The 25,913-nt window shown below is 34.2% G+C and overlaps 1 protein-coding gene across 4 annotated transcripts in view; it reads left to right on the plus strand.

The window, feature by feature from the left end:
- Positions 1-20,145, plus strand: part of LOC117169130 (exocyst complex component 4) — a 121,632-nt gene extending 101,487 nt beyond the window's left edge. For 2 of the 4 annotated variants that reach the window (XM_033355315.1, XM_033355318.1), the window contains 12 exons: positions 8,179-8,340; positions 8,482-8,651; positions 8,729-9,088; positions 9,845-9,989; positions 10,061-10,378; positions 10,463-10,690; positions 10,773-10,900; positions 11,024-11,201; positions 11,860-12,080; positions 12,184-12,613; positions 12,710-12,877; positions 19,693-20,145. In XM_033355315.1, the coding sequence (XP_033211206.1) occupies positions 8,179-8,340; positions 8,482-8,651; positions 8,729-9,088; positions 9,845-9,989; positions 10,061-10,378; positions 10,463-10,690; positions 10,773-10,900; positions 11,024-11,201; positions 11,860-12,080; positions 12,184-12,613; positions 12,710-12,877; positions 19,693-20,061 (2,877 nt within the window). In that variant the 3' untranslated portion in view covers positions 20,062-20,145. The remainder of the gene's footprint in view (positions 1-8,178; positions 8,341-8,481; positions 8,652-8,728; positions 9,089-9,844; positions 9,990-10,060; positions 10,379-10,462; positions 10,691-10,772; positions 10,901-11,023; positions 11,202-11,859; positions 12,081-12,183; positions 12,614-12,709; positions 12,878-19,692) is intronic. The other 2 variants (XM_033355316.1, XM_033355317.1) reach the window with 1 other exon arrangement.
- The last annotated feature ends 5,768 nt before the right edge of the window (positions 20,146-25,913 follow it).

The raw sequence follows: 25,913 nt of genomic DNA on the forward strand, positions 1-25,913 counted from the left end.
CGGTGCAAAAACTCGGTCGGCTTACGCGAAAATAATGCCAAATTCTGCTGGGAAGTTGTCACACGAATTCGTTTTTGATCCACTGTGAGCAAACGCGGCACCAATCGCGCGTAGAGCTTCTTCATGCCCAAAACTGAATGCACGAAATTGCCCACATGTTCCAATGATATGCCTACAGCATTAGCTACCTCTCTCAATTTCACTTTGGGATCATTCAATATCATATCATAGATTTTTTCGACATTTTCTGGTGTAGTGACCTCTTTTGGGCGCCCAGATCGTTCAGCATCAACTGTGCTCCTACGGCCACAAAGAAACTCGGTAAACCACTTATGAATCGTTCCAATCGACGGTGCAGAGTCCGGGTAATACTTATCCAGCTTGGCCTTGGTCTCGGATATCGTTTTCTTGCGAAGATAATAGTGTTTGATCAAAACTCGAAACTCAGATTTTTGCCATATTCAAAAAAACTCGGAGGTTAGTCGCTTCTCAGTGCTGTAACTTGTAAATGCGTAAACATAAATAGCTGAAGTTTTGACAGGCGTCATTTTAAGGATCAAGCTTGACGAAAATGGTTCACATTAGTGAATACTAATGCCATCTCTTAGAATTTTCAGGTACTTATCAGACTGCCTAGTATCATCAGTCACGGACGCATTTTTATAATGCAATCAAGTGATCTGATGAGAACAGTCTGCCCAGGCATATTGGACAAAGCCTGGTTTTACCCCATCATTGATGGACTGGGCTGCAGTCAAGTACACGATGGGGGGACCTACAGCTTAAGTTGGGTTCCGAACCACCAGAATCTCGGTAAAGGTATATTGAAAAATTTCTAGAGGTACCGGCTCAGGGATCGAACCCCGGACCTCTGAGGTGAAGTCCGAGTTATTATTATTATTACACCATTAAACCATTTCCCTTTCGGGTTAGACGTGACTCACTCCGTAGGGGAAAGGAGTAGTGTGTAGAAGGGATAGAGCTTTTTCAGATTGATCCAGAATTCTCGTGCTATTTAAGTAAATAACACGTTCTTTCCTCAACACTGCTCCGACCCAGGTGGCTGATCAATCTCTCTAGCAATCACCCCAAGCGAAGAACCTCACGAAGTCATTATGTAAGGTTCCCCACTTGGGTCTATTAGTCTTTTTTTATTAACTATTTGCCGCCATACTTTCCTGTCCCGGCATACTTCTCTAGCTTCTTTCATTTCGATGCATTTTTTCATGCAGGCTCTCGTGTTTCTGTGACTTCACTATTTTGTTTAAAATTAAATTTTTTATCCAACAATTTAAATAGTCCATTTTTGTTTGAATACATATTATTTTAGCTTAATATTCGTTTCTAAAGTTGGAAATTTAACAATTCTGTTGGAAATTTTTTTTTCTTGTGAAAAATGATCTTTTTTGTTGAAAGTTCATCTTCTTTGGTAGCAAATTATTCTTCTTGTTTTAAAATTAATCTATTTTATTCAAATAATTATTTCGTTTGTTGAAAATTTGAGTTTTTTACTCGGTTTGAAGATTAATTTCAACTGATTTCAGTTAGAAATGTATTTATAGTTATATTAGTCCATGATATCTTGTCTTCTTTATATATTTGCATACAGTAAATGATGTTTTGCTCTTCGCCATAAGTCTAATGATTTTAAGGTAATTCGGGATTTCAAAACCGGAATAAATTTTAGGAGCAGCTAAATCCTCATTGGTGACGATCTAAAATACAAAATCTTTGCCAAGGAATAACAAAAATTAGAAAAGTAAATATGAACTGAATACTCTAAAGGAATTTTCCGTAAGATGAATCCAGTTCCCAGCTTTTTTAATTAAATATTTTTTTAATGATTAATATGAAAAGATATAAAAGAACATTTTTTTAAGAGAATAAAAAAGGAATCTTCAAAAACTCCAGAAGTAGAAAAATTACAATCTTTACCAAGAAATAAAAAAATGGAAAAAATGAAGAAAATAAATACGGACTGAATACTGGAAAGGAATTTGAAAATCAATATTAGGATGACCCAAAAATATAAATTGTTGAAGTTTTGACCCGCGTCGAAACCAAACAGTTATTTCGTAGTAACAAATAAATACTTATTATTAGTCCAGCCATCTGGTACTTTGATCAGGAAAAAAGGTGTAAAATATCACATTCCATTGGTTTTTTGGTTTCACTGTAGCTAGGATTCTGATGGCTGGATCTAAAAATGGTGAACAGATGAATTAAAGCAGACATAAATAATCTAATTTGAACAAAAACCCATTGTCCTAACTATAATAAATCGCGAGTTAGCACCTGCCAAAGGTGACCCATTTCGACCTAATTTAAAAGGTAAATGCCCAGAGTTCTGTTTTTTGTAAATAGCTCCTATCGGAGTTGTCACAGAAACAATTTCCTAGAGAATCGATACAAGAGGACTTAATTCTGTGTAATTAAAAAAAAATGTTCCTGCCTCCAATAGGTCACGAGTGGTTCAATCAAGGGTTCATTCATTGACAATTTTTGACATCGTTTAAAATGTATTGAAATCTTTTTAAATGATCCCTTAAAATTAATTCCCCTTAACCTTGCAAAGTTTACCCTTAATCAACTCTGTGACTAAATCGCACCGCGGAACAAAACTACGACCATTTTCTCAACATATAAGTTTTTAAGTCAAGTAATAGTGATCAATAAATTATTTCATTATAACATTAATACTAAGCAACCACTTTTAATTAATAAATAAATAATTGTTTTAATAAATAAATTTTCATCACCCATCAAGTATTTCCCGGCATTTTCGAATGAAATTTCTATAAAGGGCGCTTATTATAGATAAAAATTAATGTTTAATCAATATATCAAAAAAAATTTAATAAATAAATTTCCATCACTCATCAAGTGTGCATTTTTTATTTAAATTTCTATTAGTGAGGTTTATTACATATTAAAAATACATATTTCATTATTTTTAATAAATAAATAATTGTTTAAATAAATAAACTTTCATCACCTATAGAAGCTGCATTTTTTGGAATTTTTTACTGCAATTTCTGTTAGGGGCTACATTTTGATTTCTTATTCTCCTATATTTTTTAGTATATTCTTTTTCCGTACATATACTTTGTGTTCAGTATTATATGTTCTGGCTGAAAATTCAACGTTTTTATAAAAAAATCAACTATTTAATCAAAAATTAACTTTTTTTGAAACTTCAGTGTTCCAAGTACTCAGCGTGTTTATGACACTCTTTGCACCTATCGTTGTGAACTTTTTGACATTAAATGCGGTCACGCTATACTAAGCTGGAAATGACAACTTTCTGGCTTGCGAAAATGAAACTCTCTGTAACTAAATTGAGTTCTGATGCTCTGAGAAAAGAAAAAGTTTGTTCCTTTGACAAGGACTGTTTTTTCTACGTTTCTTTAAAAGTTTCCGTGCATTCTCTTGTCGAGTATCTGTTGGCGGAGTTTCCAAACTCTGCTTTTAAAAGTGAAGCATCTAGATGGAGCAATGAACTTTCATCACTTGTGATGTTAAACTTCAGGTAAAGGCACGCTCCTTTGCCAATCATCTTGTGTTTCTTGGCCATTTTTAGGAGAAGATCTCTGTCATTTGCAATGATGTATGTTGTACTTAGAACAGTTTGGTTATTAAGACACTGGTGATTCAGAAGTCCGCGTCCGCCTTAACGGCGTGAGATGTATACTCGCGCAACAGACGAATTAAAATGCAAGCTCTTATACATATGCATGATCTCACGTATGGCGATATCAAGGGCCGTAAGCTCGTTTTTAGTCAATTGAACTACCACAAACGAATAGAGTAGAACCGGGATGGCAAACATGTTAGTCGCAAATACCTTGTTCAACGCCGACAAATTATAGGGCAGTCATGAAAGACGCCCCTCTGATTCCACTCACTGGACGCACTAATGGGCTGCAGCGCGTTTCCGTATGCACCTATTTAATTAGAACTTTTTCACGGCAGCCTTCTAGAAGTTTTTTGAGCAACGTAGTTCGTACATCACTCTTTTCACAGGCTAAATTCTTCGAACAATCCTCTTTGTTAGGACAGCTGTAAAGGTCTTGATCAGTGTGTTCAAACAAGTTATAGGCCTGTAATTCTCTGGTTTGGAAAAGTTGCCCTTTTTCGGTAATAATATAGTGCGTCCTAAAACCAGGTACTATGGAGTGGGCGTTTCCGATTTTAAATAGGTGGTAAATATGCTGCCAGATGTTGGTATATTAAAGTGAATTTCTTCCATCAGAAGTTCTTGATACCATCTGGTCCTGCAAAAGTTCTTCGTCCCCTAAGTGCTCTTTTCACCTTTTCCGCAGTGCTTGATGGACATTCCTTCTCAGATGTTATGAAGTTGTCGCAAAACTCTTTGAAGTGGATGACATTATCAGTATCTTCTGACAAATACAGTGTTCAACTTAAATCTCCATTTTTCGAAACCGAAACCGAACCGAAATATAAATATATATGTATAAAATATTTTGTATTGAGATTCAGTTAGGACTTGAATAGAAGTCTTAATAAGCTACGACTTTTCGTAGTTTAAAAAAAATTTCGAATAAAAATTAATTGAAAAAACTTTATTGGAGTTTAGCCCCTAATTTTCATATGGTTGGTTTTACGACAGTTCCATACTTTTTTCGAAGAGTCATTTTTAAGGGATAGTAGTTGATTTTGAAAAATTTACTTTGGTATTCCTGAGAAGCCTTAAATGATTCCTTAGTTATGTTTTAGGTCAGAACTCGATTCAACGTTTATTTCTCATGGTGTTTCGTCAGCTTAACGTTAAGCTAGCGTAACGCCCGGCTTTCTTTGAATAGTCGATAATTAAAGTTTGTCATAGGACTTGAAATAAGTCTCAAAACATCCTGATATGGACATAATCTAAAGGGCTCTTTTTGGAAAAATGGTCTTACTGTTTTTTGTAATAAATTGAAAATATTATGCACTTTATGCGCCTGGGGACGAGCAAACCGCCAACGAGAGTTTACCCATGGTGAACTGAAAACTGGCGTTCCCCGTTTCTATAATGACACTGTGGGAGGTCCAGCGTGTATTCTTTTGACGATACTGGAACCCGGGCGTATACTGACTACGTGTCATGCCTCACCTGACCTTCCTATAATTACAGGATTATAGCCAGTTGAGAGAAATTAAAAATGGTTAAAATACAGTACCCTTCCACTTATCGCACTACTAGATATCGCACTACTAGATATCGCGTAACCTACTCAAGACGTGAATACTTGATTTTTCTCTGAATCTAAGTACCTAATTTAGAAATAGCTAGCAATTCTAGACTGACACAGAAAAAACTTAAATGCGTATCCAGAATTTTTAAATGTTAAAGCTAAAATAAGGCTAATAACCTCTGAATATTCTCTCCTACTTCTTTACTTATCTATACAATTTTGATATTAACTTTTTTGAATCGATTCGATTATCTCAATCAGATATGAGGATAAAGCGCGAAGGGAGGACAATTTTTCATGTAGTGGGAGAACTCACTTAACGCGAGTTCCAGTCCCAGACTGCTGTATTAAGTAATTGAATTTTAATAGACTGCATTAGGCGCATTAGATAGTGATGAGACGATTAAAAAAGTTAGAGAAAATCGATTAATCCGTTCAATTTCTGTTAAGAGTTTTGGTCTTTTTGCACTTACTTTAAGATTACCTTTATTTTTGACGATATTGACCGATTTTCGTAATATTTTTTTCTTTAGTTTTTTGTAAATTATATAAGGCAATTGATTCAGCTAATTAAAATTCAATTGAGCCATGTTTTGCGTTATTTTGGAGATTATAACACTTAATAAATATCGACTTTTCTTTAGCAATTCCTTGTTTAAAGATTCACAGTAAAAAATTCTACAAGCATAGATTGAGGAACTATTGATGAACTATTTTTCCTGAAAATTCATGTTTTGTGGTTCCATTTCACTGTTTTTCGTACTAAAAATTAAAATATTATTAATAGAATTCGGATATTAGCACAGATTTCGGATAGGCTTAAATTATTCCACAAAATGTTCAATGATTTCACACAGGTTTAAATAATTTCACAAATATTTCAAAAATATTTTCAAATATAACAAAAAGAGTTCACAAAGGTTTCAATAAAATTCTCAAGATCTCACAAAGATTTCAAATATTTTGTAAGGGTTTTACATATATTCCCAAGAGCGTCTAAAGATTTCAATGATTTCCTAACTATTTCAAAGATTTCACAAAGATTTCCAACAGATTTAACAGATTTCACAAAAGACTTCAATAATTACAACAATTTCACAAATACTACTACAAAAACTTGAATTATTTTTCAAAAGTTTCTCATTGATTTCGGAGTGCAAAGAAATTTCAATAATTTCACAAATATTTCAAAAATATTTGAAATATTTCGCAAAGATTGTCACAGATTTCACAAAATTACAAATATTTCGCAAAGGTTTCAGATAGATGTCAGGCGTGAACAAACAAAAGCGTAGCAGGCTATAATGAGTTAGTTGCCACCCACCGTCAGCCCCAAAATCGGCGATATAGAAGAGTTTCACTGTATTATCAAATATTTCAAGAATATTTTAAATATTGCGCAAAGATTGTCACAGATATCACAAAGGTTTCAAATATTTCGCAAATGTGTCAGAAAGATTACGATGATTTTCAAAAGATTTCAAATATTTCGGATTTAAAACTGTTTTTCATTATATAAATTAAAATATTATTTACTTGAAATATCTACTATAGTTGTACTAACTGAGGATTTATATTTTATAACTCATTTATATTAGTAAAGGAGTGAGAACGTACCGAAATGGTTCGCCAACCGTGCCATGGGCCAAAAAGTTTTATTACTCCGTGAAAAAATATCGCCGTAAGAGGACAAAGGTGCAAGGGCTTCGTAGCAGTAAAAGAATTGGAAAATATGTGCTCCGGAAAATTTGGGAAACATAGAGGACTGTCTGAGAGTATGCATTTTAGACATTGGAAAGAAAGGAAGGGCGAAGGTATTTTACTAAAGATGTATATTTAGGGTATTCAAAAAATATATAAATGAAATGTGGAACAAAATATTAACAATCAAAATTGGAAGAAAATAATTCAATTGATTACTGCAAATAAGCGCATGAATGTGCACTGAAAGAATACATTTTTTACAAAGTGCTTCACCTTTTGCCCAGTGGATGGTTCGCGTCAAAGAACTTGTTCAGTATTCGATGTGAGATGAAATCATTGTCGAAACGTCTCGTTAAGAAGATTATTTCGTATGCCTTCACCTTAGCGATAAGTTTTCGTATTGGAACATCCTGTATTTGAAGATACTTTGCAGCAAACTACGTCCTGAAGTTGCATTCTTTTTCGTCTTTAGTTTAAAACCTTGCACTTTTATAGTAGATACGCATTAGTTCCTCTTTCATTATGTTATCCCACTTGGTGCTATCCGATGGTATTTCTGGTGAGATGGTTGGCTACAAATGTCTAATGCTAGCCGAAGCATTCTCAGCAGGCACAGTTGATGTGCCACTGTATACCGTTGGACGCAAGTGATCTTGCTGGCTAGGTTTTCGATTAGTGAGATCTGCCTGATCATCTCGCTGCTTACCATCAACACCGTATCGCATGCTGTGGTCCCGAGCCGTGGCTTCAGGGGCGTCTTGACAAAATAATATCATATTTCTTTTAGAAACGTAGTAATTTGTCATGAAAAATATTTGTATATAATACTAATTTGTAAATCAAATGCGTACAAGAATTCTAAAAGTCCGCGGATATTTACGTGAAATGTTCGGGAAGTTTATCCTGGGTCTCTACTGAACACCCTACTCTTGGATACGCAAAAAAAATTGCCATTATATTGTATTCTGAGGAAAAATGGTCTCACAATAATAATAATTAGCAGCAAATATTGCAAACAACCCGATTCGACTTGAAAGCGAACGAACACGACTTGACACGTTTTAACATAAAGTCAATAACCGGTCAATGTTTTAAAGAAATGGATGATATATAAAGTTCTATTTGTGAGGGTCCCACGTGAAATTTACCTGAATCTATATGTACTTTATTTTTAGTTTATTTTGAATTCGAAGCTGTTAAGAATTTTCTCATCATGTTCTGAATAATTGAATTCTGTAGAGAAATTGGTTTATAATGGTTTTTTTTCTTCTAATTATAGAGTGGATTATTAATAACAGTAATTAGAGCTTTATCAGCCAGTGAAACAAATGAACAAAGGGAAGTTGAAAAGGATAAACTTGAGAAAGAATATAAAAGAAGTGACCAGCGTTTGGATGAATTAGTTTCATTAAATGACCAAGATCTCACTGAGGTTATGAAGGTGAGTCTAATCTAGATGTAGTAGTTTTTTAATCAAATTTCTGCTATCTTTAAGAATATCATAAAAAATTACCTTGTTCTTAAAACTAATTAAGTAATTTAGTTATGTAAATAAAAATTTAATATAAGGTCTTTGAAACAGACTTTTAGTGCCTTATCCGAAAGGGTAACACTTGCAAGAGAGAATATTCATGCAGTCAAAGAGAATCTAAATGCTTGCAAGCAGTTGCTTGGTTGTAGAAGAGAAGAATTAATGAAACTGTGGTTAGAGGGTGTCGAGCACAAACACGTACTGCAACTTTTAAACGATATGTAAGCAAATTAAGTTTGTTAATTAAAAATGGATTTATTTAAAGTACCACTCTTCTGTAATGTTGGTATTTTTGTAGCGATAAATTGCGGGAAGTTCCTTCTCGATTGAATAATTATTTGGAAAAGAAGCTTTATTTGCATGCAACGCAGCTACTTGTTTCTTCGTTGTATATGGGAGAAGGTGCTTTAGAAAGCGTTGAAGCTCTTAGAGAAGTGAGAACTGAGTTGGAAATTAAAAAGCAACAGGTAAATTCAACGTTATTAGAGGAGTTGAGTAAACAGTTGTATGTCGAATCTACTCGAGAAACACAGCTGAAGAGACAAGGTTCTAACAGAGATTTCCAAAGAGGAAATGAAACTAGGAGCTCGAGAAGGAATAAAATTAAGAGGACGCTCCTTGATATACTGCCTGCTTTCCATGGAGGGCAAAATGTAAGGTTTGTAACTATTTGACCGTTGATCCGGGAAACGGCCGGAAATTTCTTCAGACCGAGAAATTGTAGTGAATCTATTTTTTGATCGGAAACTTTGTTAATGCTTAGTTTGAGTTTAAACTTTTTCAATTTCTTTAAATGTGACTTGCAATGCTTCTTATTCGGAGATTCTCTAATTTTAAAAGCTTAGAATTTGTACAATATTAAACTTTTGTGTTTGAAATTGTTTAAGTTTAGAATATTTTCCCTTTAGATTTATTAGGTTCGACATACCTCCATGAATAAGTATAATTTATAAAATTTTAGTTTCGAAGGTTGCACCCAACTAAATTAGTCATTACTGAATTTTAGTATTCATATCTATTTCAACGTTCACATCAGGCCATTTGACTTCACTTAAGGCTGGCTCCCGAATGTGTCCTAAGAATTGCACGTACGTCGACGTACGTTGTTATCAACGCGTACATGTGCGTTGTTGCCTATTGCTACCAACTTTCGCGTGTATTTAATTGGTTTACCTTCCAGTGTACCTGTAAATATTGAACTTCATTGAACCAGCGGAACACCGGAATATGAACTGATGAGAAACGCGTGACTGTTGGTAGGAATTGGCAACAAAGCATATGTACAAGTTAATACGAACGTACGTCGACGTACGTACATTTTATAGGGTACAATGTGGAGCCAGCCTGAGTCATCTTGAATCCAGTTAAGTTTACTTCGACTAATAGTTGAATAATTAACATTAAATTATTTCAGACGCGCAAGTAATGCTAATTCAGAAGACTTGAATAACATAATGGAAGATGAAAATGCTTGCAACCCCGAAGAGAATTCAGAGTATTTCCTGGCAATTATAATAGAGTGCCTTGCAGTTTTAAATAAGATACCAGAAGCAGTAGAGGTTCGATTATTTTAAATTAAGATTATATTCCAATTTTCCCATAATTATTTATTCGTAATTTGACCTTTCAGGCAATAAAATCACTGATGCAAAGAGAGTTGATAAAAGTAGTAACCCGTGCTACTGAAAATGTAAGAGAATCCTTTCGAAATAAAGAAATAATTAAGAATCCCCTTCAAATAAAGATTGGAGATAGATATATGTCTGAATTCTTAAGCGAGGGCCATTCTTTGCTTCTTGAATTGTTGCAAATGGTCTTTGATCGATTTAGACTGGTAGTGTCAGCTCATTCCATGGCATTACGAAGTTTCTCTCATGTAATTAAAAAATATAATTTAGACGTTCGCTTATACGAAATGACGGATGTGTGGAGGAATATTCAAGAAGTGGCAAGTAAAATTACTATTGCAAACAAAAAACATGAATGTCAAAAATTATTCGTTGTTATAGCACTGTTTAATTTTTTTATTTAGTTTCAGTTACTATTAACTGACTATCTTGATATACAAAATATGGTAGAAGACCCTCTTCAAGCTCCAAGTACTCTTAGCGAACAAACTATAGATATTAACGGATTTTTCGCAAGGCGAAAACCTCAAAGGCAAAAGTCTGGCTCATTGTTTAAATTTGAATCATCAGCTTACCCTGCAACTATGAACAGCTACCTTAATGAACATAAATATAGTAGTTTGGCATTAGTAGTAAGCTTCTTCTCCTCTTTGTGTTTTGAATACATTAATTTGTAATAAGTTTTTATATTTATCTCTTTATATGTCCTTTCAGGAAAATGGGCAGTCTTCAGCAGATAAGAAACTCGTTTGTGAACCGGATCCTAAAAATATTACTTTAATATTTCGGCCAATAATGCATTTTATAGAGGAAATCGAACAGACTTTGGGAAATACTTCAGGGTGTGTTGTTATAAATCTTCTTAAGAACAATAGATTTTTTTAATAACAGTTGTAAAACTGTGAAAACTACTAACAAAATTATTTTATGTTCTTTCTTTCATCATTTTTACTTTATTCTTTCAGACAAATGTGTTCGCTCAATATTTTTATAACTGATTACGTCAAGGAGATGTACTTAGCGAGGCATCATATTCATGTGGCAACAACAATTGATACAGCTACCAGGAGTCCTGATGCATGGTCTGCTGTGACTGCACCAGAAGTGATGCGAAGTCTTGGTGTAACTAGACCGTTGCTGCAGGTGTGCACTATAAAAAAAACTTTTATTTAAGGGCAAGTAGTAGGGGTGTACAAAATTTGTGGGTGTCGGGTCAGTTTTGCGAGTTGAACCGCAACTGAGAAAATAAACCAGAAAGTGACGGGAATTTTTCTGCAATTTAAATGGTCACTTTTCTTTACGGCAACGTAATTTTTGGTGTGTGCGTGTGTAAATTCACACTAACTAAAAAATTTGATAAATAAAAATAATTCAGGAAAATGTGAAGGAATTCATCGAAGATTTTTTCATTATGATCCTATAGAGCCAAACGCTTACATGTTAAGTCTTAACTTGTTTGGTTCCAGTCTGGTAATATTTATTAGGATTTATAAACTTACAAGAATATTAAAAAAAATATGCATTCCGCATGAAAGAAGATACATTTTAGATCAATCTTGGAGGCGACTGATGGTTATTAAAAAAACATACTTGGCCCACAACTCCGCTCCAACCTGGGTTACTGATCAATTTATCTAGCAATTACCCTTCGTGGAAAGCTTCACAAAATCATCGTGTATTACGTTTCACATACAAACACATAAACTAACCAAAAAACAAATAAAAAGATTCGTAGGAAAAATCCAAACATACCAACTAAGAAATTATTAACAGAGCATTCACCATTTACTATTATTTACAGAGCACTGTAAAAGTTCAACAATGTGTGTTGGAGTTGCGTTCACTTATGGTTGCTCTACCCTTACAAGGCGAGCATTTTTGTACTCTCGCTTTGAATGTTTTGCACAATTATCGAGAAACTTGTCAGGCTGCCTACCGTGGTATTGTCCAACGTGACGGCGAAGTCAAAAGAATCTGCTCCGCAGCTTGGCTTAAGGACGACGATATTAGCAGGTTCATAAAGTATGTATATCAGATTCTACAATTAAAGTTTAATTTTTTCTATGAGATTTTTGATATTTATGAAATAATAATACTTCTTTTTGTCCTTCTTAAATTGTGATAGGTCTTTGCCTAACTGGGAGAGCTTAAAAAGCGAAATGCAATCACGAACTCCACCATCTGGAAGGCGAACACGTCGACAAGAAACGCAGGAAGAGGAAAGCCCTGAGGAAGTCAGACAACGTAATTTACGAGAAGCAGAGATCTTGGCCAGTAATTTAGGAGAAGGCGGCATCAGCGCACATGAGATTATTTCCGACGTAGGCCAGTTGAAGAGTTTAGCTCTGCTGCAAGAGAGCATTGAGTGGTTTTGTTCATCGATAAGGTCACTGATTTCAGAACTACGTTGCTCCAGAACTGGAGGCGATAATCGCGATAATCGCGATAATACTCTTTTACCAGCCATGTCAGAATCTCTCCTGGAGTCTTTAGAACAAGTTGCTAATGAGTTTGATGAACTCGCAAATACGTGCATTCTCGTGTTACATTTAGAGGTAAGTCTATCATTTTACTATTTTTGAAATAAAAGAAATGAAATTTCTTTAAATGAAACAATGGATTTAAAAAACTAAAAAATTTGCTTGTATTAGGTAAGAGTTCAGTGCTTCCATTATTTGCACCCAAAAGTAGAGTACGACCATTTGTGCAGCAAAATCAAAGATCCTGAAGAAGCCGATCCGCGGGTGGAGGAACTCAGCAAAGTTTTGCAACACATGGATGAAGCTTTGCAGTCCACTCTTCATCCTAAGAAAACAAAAGTAAGGAAACAATCTTTCGATTGCAGAATACAGATTTTTAAATTGCATCAATAACCACAGTTTTAACAATGGAATGGAAGCTTCTAATGTGTCGCTAACGGTTTACATTTTTCTTACACCTTCTTCCCTATTCCTTTAAACACCCCCCACACACTTACTTGGTTGTGAGAGGGGGACCTACAGTTTAAGGTGAATACCGAACCACCAAGAGCAACAGCTTTAAGTACTTAAAAAAAACCTTTTTCTCTAGAGGTACCGGTCCCACGACTCTCCGGAAATGAACAACTACAACTACAAACAGGTTTTTGAACGAACTGAAGTTGTCAGTTTTTGAACTGGAATCTAAAGCATTGCACTCATGGAGTTTCGGTGAAATATCGTTTTCCGTGCATTAGTTATGAGAAATGTGCGCCACCTGTCTGCTCTTAAAGTCTTTTATTCTTCTTTTTATTTCTAAAACACATAATCTTAGTCTTACTTTCATTCACTGTTTCTTTTTTTCTCATATATTTTCCGATTACTCTCATCAACGGATTCATCCCTCTTTCATCATGCGCTACTACTCTTTCATATGCTAGTGAAAACAGTTAACCTGTTCCAATATTGTCATCTCTTTTCCCTACTTTCCCATATTCTTATCCAAGTCAGCTAATAGAACACTATGTAGGAATGCGCTCAATGAGCACACAGTTATCTATTTTACTCTCTCTGTATCAAAATATCATCTACTCTTGCATCTTTCATGGCTGTCCAATTGATTAGATCGTTGTGACGTAGATTTTATCTGTGGTCCCCATCCCTTTCCTAAAACCCTTTTGGTTGGTTTGTATACTTCCTTTTTCTTCTACCTCTGTTTTTAAACTCCACCTAAGCATCTCAACGTAAATTTTATATCCCACTGAAATGAGTGTGATACCCCTATATTCCTCCACCCCTTTGCCCTTTCCGGTGTCAAAGAACGGCAATACCAGCCCTTTCTTTCATTCCTCTGGCCTTCATTCACCTTTTTAAACCTTATTGAAAATCCTGCAGATTTTTTCTTTCACTCCTATTCCTCCATATTTCAGTGCTTCATTCTCCACGTAATTCTTCCCTGTTACTTTGTTTATTCTCAACCTAGCCTTGTTCACCGCCAAAACATGGTTTTTAAGCGTTTGTCAGGTTATGTGAGATCCAATGCGAACTTTTTTTTATGGCTAAATATTCATGTAATATCTTATTGATGCTAGTCATACTAAAGCCCAAAGATGCCTCTATCTCACGATATGTCACATGTCGATCTTGCTTTATCAGTTTGTGCACATTATCGATGTTTTGTGGCAAAATAACCGATTTTGGACGACCTTCACGGAATTCGTCCTGGAGCGAACGACGACCACGATTAAATTCGTTATACCAGTTTTTTTGCAGAGCTATAGGATGGTTGCGTATAGGATGGACAGAGCCAGGGAAATTCTGGGTTTACCCAAAAAAGAGATAAGGACAGTGATTCGCATCTTTACAGGGTACAACTGCATGAACTATCGTATGGACAAAATGGGTTATCACCCCACGCTAGAGTACAGGAAATGCGTCAGGGATGATAAAACTTTCCTGCATGTCTTATGCCTCTCCCCGGCACCAGCTAGGCTCAGGCAGAAAACCCTTGGGCCCATTTTATGGAACTTAGGAAAATTATAACGCGATCAGTGATTGATATACTAGGATTCACTAAGGGGCCTGTGGTCAACTACTGAGAGAAAATAGATAAGGGTGTCGCACAATAGGCTTTATCGGGTAATTCCGCCCACATTTTAAATTAACTATCTTTATTATCACAAAATAATCCTTTAAAGATTATATTTTTGTTTTAATGTAGAGTTTTACAAATCTTCGATGCTTTTAAAGGTCGTGTTCTATTTTAAAAAATCTGCCGCTGCGCGGGCACATTCTCATCGTGCACAGCTCTCAAGTTTGAGCGCGCTTGGAGTGCGTGATTGTTGGTTCTTGCACTTCGCGCTCAATGATGTATTAATCTCGCGCTTTGCGCTCGGCCTGTACATTTTCCTCACATTTGTGCACAGACCGTTTGAAATCAAAGATCAAAGCATCGACACCTGTAATTTGGTGATGCGAATTCTCTTTTGTTAAAGCTCTCTCGGCTTTTACGAACAAATTCTCATCACGTATCTCGTGCTTCAGTCTAGATTTTGTCCCAAAACTTAACTTTACTACATCATGTTCAACACTTTAATATTAAATGTATATTACATTTACTTCTGTACCTGACCCTAGGATTACTTATGCAGATATTGCATAACAAAGTACAAATTGTATTTATCATGATTACTTTAATGTTTGTTTCTTATTTTGTATTAAATTTTATTCTTTGCTAAGCTGAAACATGTTTTATTTTTTAAAAATGTATATCTTTACCATTCATAATATGTGACGTGCGCCGAAGAAAGGGGGATTACTCTAAAAAAAATCGAAATCGATGTTTTTATACTTTTGGAGAGCTCTAGATTCCGTTAAACACCTCCCACAACTCGCCATATTAAAACATACTATTTTTATTGCCTTGTTTTTATCATTTTTCTATTTTTGATCTGTTTTTTACGATTTAAAAAAATCTACTCGTTCTGTCTCGAATTTATTCATACAATCAAATAAAAACTACGTGTCTATCCAAAAAGTATTTCTCAAAAACAACCCCGCAGCAAATGTACATGAAATGGCTTTCGGTAGATTTTCACTAAACTTCGTAAAATTGTAGTTCTCAATGTCTCGATCAAAAGTGTTATGGGGCACAAAGTCCAAAAATAGACAGTTTTCGAGTTATGGAAGGTTAAACATTCAAACCCTTTTGAGAAAAATTACCAAATATCTCGAAAATTGCAGCTCTGCGAAAAAATGTTCCCTATGAAAGTTATTGGGCTCTAACGGTTAAATGCAAAGAAAGTCATGGCCTTAAGATAGGTCATTCGATTTGGACTTGTCATTTATTGATAATATTCAGCCAATAAAGACAAGATATGGCTAGATGATGCCTAAATCTCGCTCATCTCTTGCCTTCATTGGCTAGATAATGACTGAATTTCGCTCATCTCTTGCCTTCATTGGCCAGATAATAATTAAATCTAGCACACCTCTTGCCTTCATTGGCTAGATAATGACTAAATCTCGCTCATGTCTTGCCTTAATTGGCCGGATATTGTCTAAATCAAGCTCATTTCATGCCTTCATTGGCGAGATATTGACAACATCCTGGACAAATTTTGGCTTCATTGGCTAGATAATGACTAAATCTCGCTCATTTCTTGCCTTCATGGGCTAGATAATGACTAAATCGCACTCATGACTTGTCTTCATTGGCTGGCTGTTGACTAAGTCATTCTCATTTCTTGCCTTTATGGGTTCTATATTGGTTTCCTCTTTATATCTTGTCCTTATTAGTATTGTTTCTTAAAAGGGTTGGGTGCTGAACCCTCTATAATTCGCAAACTGTCCATTTTCGGACTTTGTGCCCCATAACACTTTTGATCGAAACATTGAGAACTACAATTTTACGAGGTTCAATCAATATCGACCGAAAGCCATTTCATGTACATTTGCAGCGGGGTCCTTTGTAGCTCTTTTATGGATAAACAACGTTTGACCATACATTTTTTATAGTTTCGCTTGTTAGTACAAAAATGTAATTTTTTAATTTTGTAGCTTGTTCATTACGACGCAATTTATAATTTTATATTTGATAATAAGAGATATTTCGGGTTTCACTCGTGTAAAAAACTACGAATTCTTTACCGACGTTTCGTGAAAATTGCAGTTCACATCTTCAGGGTTGACCTGAAACTGAGGTATCAGGTCATGTTGTTCTTGGGTATACTCTCTACGATGCCTGTGATTGGCCAGAGCGCCCCACCGTGGCGACTGGTCGAACTTGATTGGCCAATCAAGTCTTTTTTTTTTTAATCCGGGAGAACAGAAAGCCAAATCGGATTGGTATTATATCCATTGTCCCTATTGATGTGAAATGTTTTAGCCTGACTTTACTCTCATGTTCCTTAATACGCTGGCTCACCGCTCTCCCGGTTTCTCCAATATACACTTTACCACAAGAACAAGGAATTTTATGTATTTCAGGATTCGCAGGTGGTTTAAATATGGTTCGGATGTTGTGTTTGTTGAGAATTCTTCCTATTTGTTCTGTGACACCTTGGATGTACGGTAGGGTGGTGGTTGTTTTTCTCTCTCTTTCTTTCGTATGTTGTGTTAACTTTTTTTTTTGAGTGTATTTTCTTATTGCCTTATCAATTTGTTTGTGTAATCGCTCTGTATTAGGATTTGTTTAACGCCTTGTAATTCCTCTCGTAAGTTATCTTTATCTGTTATGGAGATGGCTCTGTATCGTATACAAGGGAGTTGATGACCGATTATTTTTGAGATGGGTGATGGTGGGAGGAGGTATGTAGGTATCTGTTTGTATGCGTGGGTTTTCTGTAAACTTCATGTCCTAATGTGTTAACAGATTTTTGGTCAACTAATACGTCCAAGAAAGGCAATTTTCCGTTTTGTTATATTTCTATGCTGAACTGGATATTAGGAAGTAATTGATTGATAAAATCGAAAAACTTATTTAGTTCATCTCGTCCATGTTGCCAGATGACAACTGTGTCATCAACGTAACGGAACCAGAATTTTGGTTTAAGTTTGGCTTGGTTGAAGATCTTAGTTTCTAGATGTTCCTTAAAGACATTGGCTATTACAGGTGAGATTGGGGATCCCATTGCTGCCCCTAAAGTTTGTTCGTAGACTTGTTTATTGAACGAGAAGTAAGTATTATTGAGACAGTGTTCTATTAAAGGTACGAGCTCGGAAGGGAAGTTTGTGAAAGAATTAATAATATCAATTGTATCCGAGATTGGTACTTTCGTAAAAAGAGATACTATGTCGAAACTCACTATGATGTCTTGGGGTTGAATGTGAATCTGTTGTATCTTTTTAATAAAGTCGAATGATTTTTTGGACGTGAGTGATGAAGTTTCCTGTAAAAGGATTTAGTTTTGCAGCTAGGAAGCGTGCTAGGTTGTAAGTTGGTGAGTTTATTACGCTGACGATCGGTCTGAGTGGAATGTTCTCTTTGTCGCTTTTGGCAACCCGTAAAGTCTTGGAGAGATGGGATTAATAGGTATTAAGTTAGATATTGTTTGGCTGTCAAGTTTAGAGTCTTTGAGAAGAGTTTCTGTTTTACTGACTATTGTTTTTGTGGAGTTCTTTTTAAGTTTTTTGTATGTATCGTCAGTTAGAAGGTCCATGATTTTGTTGTTATAGTCTTATTTATTCATTATTACTGTTGTGTTGCCTTTGTCTGCGGGTAATATTATAATATCTTTATTTTGATTGAGTTCTTTAATTGCGGTTTTTTCCTGTTTTGTTAAGTTTGTGGAGGGAACTTGAGCTTGGCGTAAAATGTTGTCCGTCCTACGCCTTATGTCATTCGCTTTTTCGGGTGGAAAGTTATATATTGTGGATTCCAAATTGCTTATTATTTCTTCTTTTGGAATTTTTGATGGAGCTACAGCAAAATTATGTCCTTTAGGTAAGGCTCAAATCATTTCATTGTTGATAGGGTGGTCAGAGATGTTTTTTACTGTATTTGTTAGTTGAGTTTGCTTTACTGGAAGTAATTTGTCAAATTTTGGTTGCACTTCACATCTTCAGGGTTGACCTGAAACTGAGGTATCAGGTCATGTTTTTCTTAAGTATACTCTCTACGATGCCTGTGATTTGCCAGAGCGTCCACCGTAGGGACTGGTCGAACTTGATTGGCCAGTCAAAGTTTTAAAAAAAGACTTGATTGGCCAATCAAGTTCGAACAGTCCCCACGGTGGGGCGCTCTGGCCAATCACAGGCATCGTAGAGAGTATACCTAAGAGCAACATGACCTGATACCTCAGTTTCAGGTCAGCCCTGAAGATGTGAACTGCAATGTTCACGAAACGTCGGCAAACAATTCATAGTTTTTTACACGAGTAAAACCCGAAATATCTCTTCTTATCAAAATGAATCATCGTGAAAGCATAAAATGTATTAATTTTATATTTGTTAACAAAATTCAAAAAGTTCTCATGATAATCTTTCAAGACTTTCAAAAAGAAAATCTTTTGACTTTTATTCGTATCGTGCGATTTTTAGTTCAAAACTCTTTTGTGATAAAAAAGTCCTAGGAATAAATTGTTCGTATTCTCCTGTACTGTAAATAGCTGTACATGGAATTTTCAAATATTAAAAAAGTGGTCTCAAAAATGTTGAAAATGCTATGAATTTTTGTGATTTCGTCTAAAATAGCTGGCTAACGAACTCGTTCTTTCTTTTCACATCCTTATATAGTTTGGCAAAGGGCAATCCAATCAAATACTTCTTTCAAATGTTACCGTGTTTACAGACTACAACGACAACAATGACAATGACGATAGACACCGACAGACAGAATCTCATTATGATGAGAATGTAATAATTAGATAATTATTTTTTGTGAGATCAAAATTTGAATTTTCGATTTCTTAACAAAATTCAAAAAGTTGTTACGATAATCTTATAGGGCCATCAAAACTCAACGTTTTCCTTTTCATGCCTTTTCATGCCTTTTCTTCATATCTTGCGTTGTTTGGCTCAACAAGTTTGTTTTCGTGAAAGCCAATCCAATTGAATAATTATATTAAATGTCCGCGAAATTCATTTGTCACATAAAACCAATACCTACTCATTGTAATGAGAATGTAAAAAGATAAATTTTTAGCAGTCTAAAATTCATTCTGATTTTCTTTTTTCAGTATATTTTCGAAGGTTTGGGCCACCTTATATCCAAGATTTTAATCACATCCGCTCAATACATAGGGAAGATAGACGAGAATGGTATACATAGAATGTGCAGAAATGTTTTTACACTTCAGCAAACACTAACCAACATCACCATGACCAGAGAATTAGCTCTCGATTATGCTCGTCAGTACTATGAACTCTTCTATGAAACGCCCGAGGTAATTCTAAATAACGTCCTTGAACATGGGACACGATTCTCAGAATTAGAATATATGAACGCTTTGCAGCTTATTTCCAGGAGCCATGACGAATATACAACAATTAATAAACATTTAGAAAGGCTTTCGGAAATATTGGGAGAGGTAGGAGTTACTGTTTAAAGTATAGTTATTCCTTTAGTGGCGATTCTCTGTAGATATTTTCTTAAACGATAAATAAATAAATTTTTAAGACATTTATCTCAATAAATGGAGCTTGTTAGTTTCCAGATTTTCAATTATTTTTCCACTTATAAATATTATCTTTGAAATGGAATACATAACCATATAAAAATTCCTGGTGTTATCCTAATAGGAATTTATCGAGAAATCTACGGAAATTTTGTCGCCTGTATCGATATGAACTATGTGGGTGGAAAGTAGCAATTATTGCACAAAAATGTTTACATTTTCCAGCATTATGAAAAAATGTTGTGAGCATGCAAAGCTTGAATTTATAATTTAAGACTAATATCGCAGATTCCAACTTATCTTCTTTGCTATCATTGTATTCTTCTGTTTTTAATCTGACTGACTTTGTTTTCTGGGTTCACATCTTATTTATTAATTATTTTAATAGTCTGAACTTGGAATACAATTTGATTAGAAAAAACCTCACAGTGAAAAAATGATTTAATCGAAAGAGGAAAATTAGTGCGTTACTATAAATTGAATATTTTGTGAAAAAGAGTTCGAAATAGTAGAATTAATAATGATGATAATAATAAGTAAAATCAATAATTAATACAAGAAACGCGTGTGTTGATATATTATGTATTATTACCCTGAGGTAATTAGTCATCTTTGACATTAATTCCGACCAAAGAAATGATGCTTTTAAACTGTTTTTCGGGCCAATATAAGGAACCGTTTATGTTGCGTATATTTTGGCAGTGGCGTAAAACTTTCAAGAAACGGTTTTTATAATTGAAATAAGTCAAATTCCCTACAAAAAAGTTTCTATTTAATTTTTTCATGCGGCCCATATTTTTCGAGTAATAGCCGGGCAAAGTCCAAAAATTTGTAAAAAGTGTTGAAAAATTGCACTTATACCAGTTCTGAAATGACACTCGAAAAATGTTAGGAATAGCTTGGTCGTCGGAATGTAAAAAATCCAGAATGCCTCAGGCGTATTGAAAAAAATGTATTTACAATTGTTGTGCTTAGCAGACTGAAAAATGTTTTTAAAAAGTAAGGATTTTTGGGTACATTTAAGAACAATCAAGTTTAGAGCATTATTTCTTATACAAGGGGCGATGAGAAAAATTTGAAAAAATTCATGAATATGAGGAAAACTGTTGTGAACCGGAAGAATGTGTTCGTCTTATTTTTTTTAAAAAATCGCTATATTTTTAGACATTTTTTTTGTTGGAAAACAAGTGACAGAAAGCAGGGGGGGCCTTTTTTTGTTTTACTGTCGACCGCTAGTGCCATTCTTCGGCCCCTAGTTCTGAATTTTTGGATGGCACCTGGCCACGGGTCAAAGAAAGGGACCAGCGGTCGGCAGTAAAAATAAAACGGCCCCCCCTGCTTTCTGTCACTTGTTTTCCAACAACAAAAAATGTCTAACAATGTCGCGATTTTCACAAGAAATAAGACAACACATCCTTACGTCTAATTAAAAATAAATACAGAGCCTATCCATTAGAGTTTGCTGTTTAAATCGCTTGAATATCTGTATTAGAACTGAAGATGATATAGTTGCACATTTTTGTACTTTTAAGCAACAATTTTTATTATTTTTCAAATTTCTCAACTATAACTGGTTCACAACAGTTTTCCTCATACTCATGAATTTTTTCAAATTTTTCTTATCGCCGCTTGTATAAGAAATAATGCTCTAAACTTGACTATTCTTAAATGTTCCCGAAAATCCTAACTTTTTTTTACATTTTTCAGTCTGCTGAGCACAAAAATTTTTTTACATAAACGTCTTCGAGCTCATTACCGTAGAAAACTTTCATCTTTTAAATTCCTTTTTTTTTGTTGCGCTGGCATTTTTTTTTGACTGAGTTGTTAAGCTTCAAAGGCAGATGCCTATAGTTTTCTCGCCGATAGTAAGCTATTCCTAAAATTTTTCGAGTAAGTGGTTTCAAATACTTACATACATAGGGTCGCAATTGTGAAAACAATATACAATTAAAAACATTTATGCCAATAATAAAATTACTTATAAAAAATAAAAAATCAGTTGTATATGTATCATTTAATTATTAACAATGATCTTACCGACAATTTGTGCATAAATTGCTGAAATGTCATTTCAGAACTTGTGTAAGTGCAATTTTTCAACATTTGTTACAAATTTTTGGGCTGTGCCCGGCTATTATTCGAAAAGTATGGGCCACATGAATAAAATGAATAGAAACTTTTTTGTAAAGAATTTTACTTACTTCAATTTTTATAGGTGGAGAGTTCGCAAAAACCATAAAAAACGAGTTATAAATAAAAAAACGTTTTCAAACAAAACTACCTAGCGCCTGGCCTATGACCAAAATTTCAGATTTATTCATGTCGAATTTTATTCAACCAAAGCCACACTTATTCAGCAGTATTGAATTTTGTATTTCAAACGAGCAAAAGTAGGTTTTTTGTCAAATATCATCCAAAAATTGTATTTTTACAACAGGTCAAAAATGATCGTTCTTCGGTATGTACGGTGCCTTATTTAAATTGAAGCGTCAATTTTTGTGTATTCAATCAAAAACTTTACTACTTTTTTTACTTTTTGATCCTGTGATGGGGAAAAAACTAAGTCGAAGTGGTTTTTTGTCATCCGACAGTGCTAAATTTCAATTTTGAAGTATTTTGTACATTTTATTTTCTTTGCAAAAATTTTAACGAATTGGAAATTGAAAAATATATAATGAATCTAATGTTTTATTATCCAAATATAACAGTATCGAGTAAAGTAAGTAAACTTCAACTTAGTCGCCATCTTAAAATAGCGATTTTTGAGCACTTTTTAAATGCATTATCAATTCGTTTAGCTTTTCCGAGGAATAGACCTAACGGGACAAAAGTATCCGCCTTTCCTCGTCGCCAATCAAATTTGCTATGTTTTCGCTATTCGTTTTAAATATCTGGACTAGCTACGGTGTCTTAAAATTGTTAAATTAGGAGAAAAAGTACGCAACCAAGGCAAAACTGACATTTTCATAAAATCAAAATCTCATTTAAGAATCTTAAAAATTCCAGATTTTTCCGCTTTTCTTTCTAAGAGGTATTCATCTCGAATAATATCGAAAAACTCTAAATTATCGAGTTTTGAAGTGTATTTTTTAATATCACTAAATCAATAGGCAAACATATTATTTTTTATCGTTATTTAACAATCAAATCACTATTGCTCATGCCTAATATACATTAAAATAATATTGTATACGTCTTGCTTGATTAAATGAGATTTAACATTATAGATCTTAAATGTTTCGCAGTTTCATTATGTACGGACTACCAACCTACAGTAAATAGCAAAAACTTTTGCATTGTTTAACTGTTAGTAATAGTTATAATTATTATTGATTTCCAAATAACCATAGCTTAACATTTTTACATTATTCCTGTTATTTTGTAAGTTTATGACGAGCAGGTACGAGGTAACACCTAACTAAGCTTACTTATGATGGCGGAATTTCGACAAAACCTTACTCGCCATTCTGTTAAGGCCCTTTATCGGAATGGCAATCGCGTGCGAATTTTGAGGCCACACGGTTGAATATTTTTGTCTAATTTTTTTGCACACCTCATCTAAATAACCATGTCTCAAATCAAGCAGAGCCGGTTTTTCGATAAAATATTTATATTTTGTTTAATAATCAAAATAGAGAACAATAGCAGTGACGCCCAATGAGAGCTGTACATGCATGTCTGTAGCGAGCCTGCTCATCCTGGTCAAACTCAAGTCAGCAGACTCCCCGCAGGGTGATGAATGACATGAAACGAATGAATTCCAGGCATTGTTACGAGATTTTGGCTAGTTTAAAAAACTGACATTATGAAATCATTGATTAATTTCATTTTAATTAACAGAATTAATTAATTTATATAATTACCATAAATTGAAAAAAGATTAATAAAAGTCGGTTAATATTTGCAGTAATAACGTGGTAGTTTGTTAAAAAAACGAGTATTCTGTTTTGAATTTTTAGGCCGCACGGTTAAATATTTTTGACTAATTTTTTCATACGTCATTTAAATTCTCATATTTTGAAGCACGCAGAGCCGATTTTTGAATAAAATCATTACATTATAGATTATAATCTAGATTATACGCGCCGAAAACGCATATACAACTAACACTGCGTGTTACTACTACTGTTCTTCCCTTTTTGATCATTAAACAAAATATAAACATTTTATCGAAAAAATGACTCTACTTTCTTCAAGATATGGTTATGTAGATAAGGTATGTAAAAAATTAGACAAAACTATTCAACCGTGCAGGCTCAAAATTCGGAGGTGAGTGTCATTCTGATTTCCGTAATAACGACAAAATAACACTTTCATTATAATGAGATAACGGTCTGTTACAAAACCTGTCATTATGAAACCGTGGATTCATTTAATTTTTATGTTCAAAATCAATTTGTTTATATAATTGCTAATAAATCAATAAAAGATTCAGGAAAATTGTTTAACGTATGGAGGAATAATGGACGTCTTTAGGGAGCTTAGTCTGACTTCTTTAAACAATTATTATTTATTTTCACATTTGTTTGCCCCTGTAAGTCGTAGTAATAATTTGTGTCAGCAATTGCAGTAAATAGTATTTTTCTACGATGTGTGGGCAACAAATGCTTTAAACAAATGATTTTTTTTTAATGTACTAAATATCCCGAGGAAAATACCCTTTCACGATTCCTATGACTTAAAGGGTTGATAAAATGTTTATATTTTGTTTAATAATCAAAAAGGGAAGGTAATGATTTCATTTAAAAATCAATTCTGTGTACTTCAAGATATGGGAATTTAGAAGACGTATGCAAAAAATGAGTCAAAAATATTCAACCGTGCGGCTTACAAATTCAAAACAGAATACTCGTTTTTTTACAAACTACCACGTTATTACTGCAAATATTAACCGATTTTCATGAATCTTTTTTTCAATTTATTGTAACTATTAAAATAAATTTATTCTGTTAATTAAAATTGAATTAATCGACGATTTCATAATGTCAGTGTTTCTAACTTGCCGAAATCTCGTTACAATGCCCGGTATTCATTCGTTTCGTGTCATTCATCACCCTGGGGGGAGTCTTCTGACTTGAGTTTCACGAGGGTAAACAGGGTCGCTGTGGACATGCATGTACAGCTATCACTGACAAGGAAGGTACCCTAGGTGTACCTCACCGATTTTCTTGAAATTGTGATATGTTGTAGAACATCAAAAAATATTCGACACGTATTTTTTTATACGTGCCCATAAGCCCATTTAATGGGTGAAAACCACCCTTGAAGTTCACCCCTAAAAACACATTTTTTTTAATTTCTCGAATACAATTCGTAATTTTCTACTGAAACAAAGTGGGTAACACTTGTTATTGAAAAGCAAATATTTATGCATTATTTTTAGTCATCAGACTCGCAACCCCCGTTTTTTCTTAATGAAAAACTATATTTGATGGCCATTTTTTTCACTATACACATTCCAAAATCTGTTGAATCTTGACAAAATTAATTGTTTTATCCAAAATAATCAAAAATAAAGTTGACCTATTCCGGCAATTTCAAAAAAAAATCCCTTGAGAGGGTGAGCTACCCCTAACATTTTTACTGTTATGTTTCGTTATTCCATTACTATATCATGGTGTAAAACTCTTGGATACTATTAAAATTGTTAAGTAAAGTTGATGTAGTTTGAAATTTTCTGCAATCAGCCCTTACAAATGAATTCATCCCTAAAATTCAATCACAAGTATTATTTTTTCATTACTTAAAAATACCCTCGGACTATTCAGTGGCGTAAAACGTGT

The sequence above is a fragment of the Belonocnema kinseyi genome, chromosome 3, assembly GCF_010883055.1.
Source record: "Belonocnema kinseyi isolate 2016_QV_RU_SX_M_011 chromosome 3, B_treatae_v1, whole genome shotgun sequence".
In the NCBI taxonomy this organism is placed as follows: Eukaryota; Metazoa; Arthropoda; class Insecta; order Hymenoptera; family Cynipidae; genus Belonocnema; species Belonocnema kinseyi.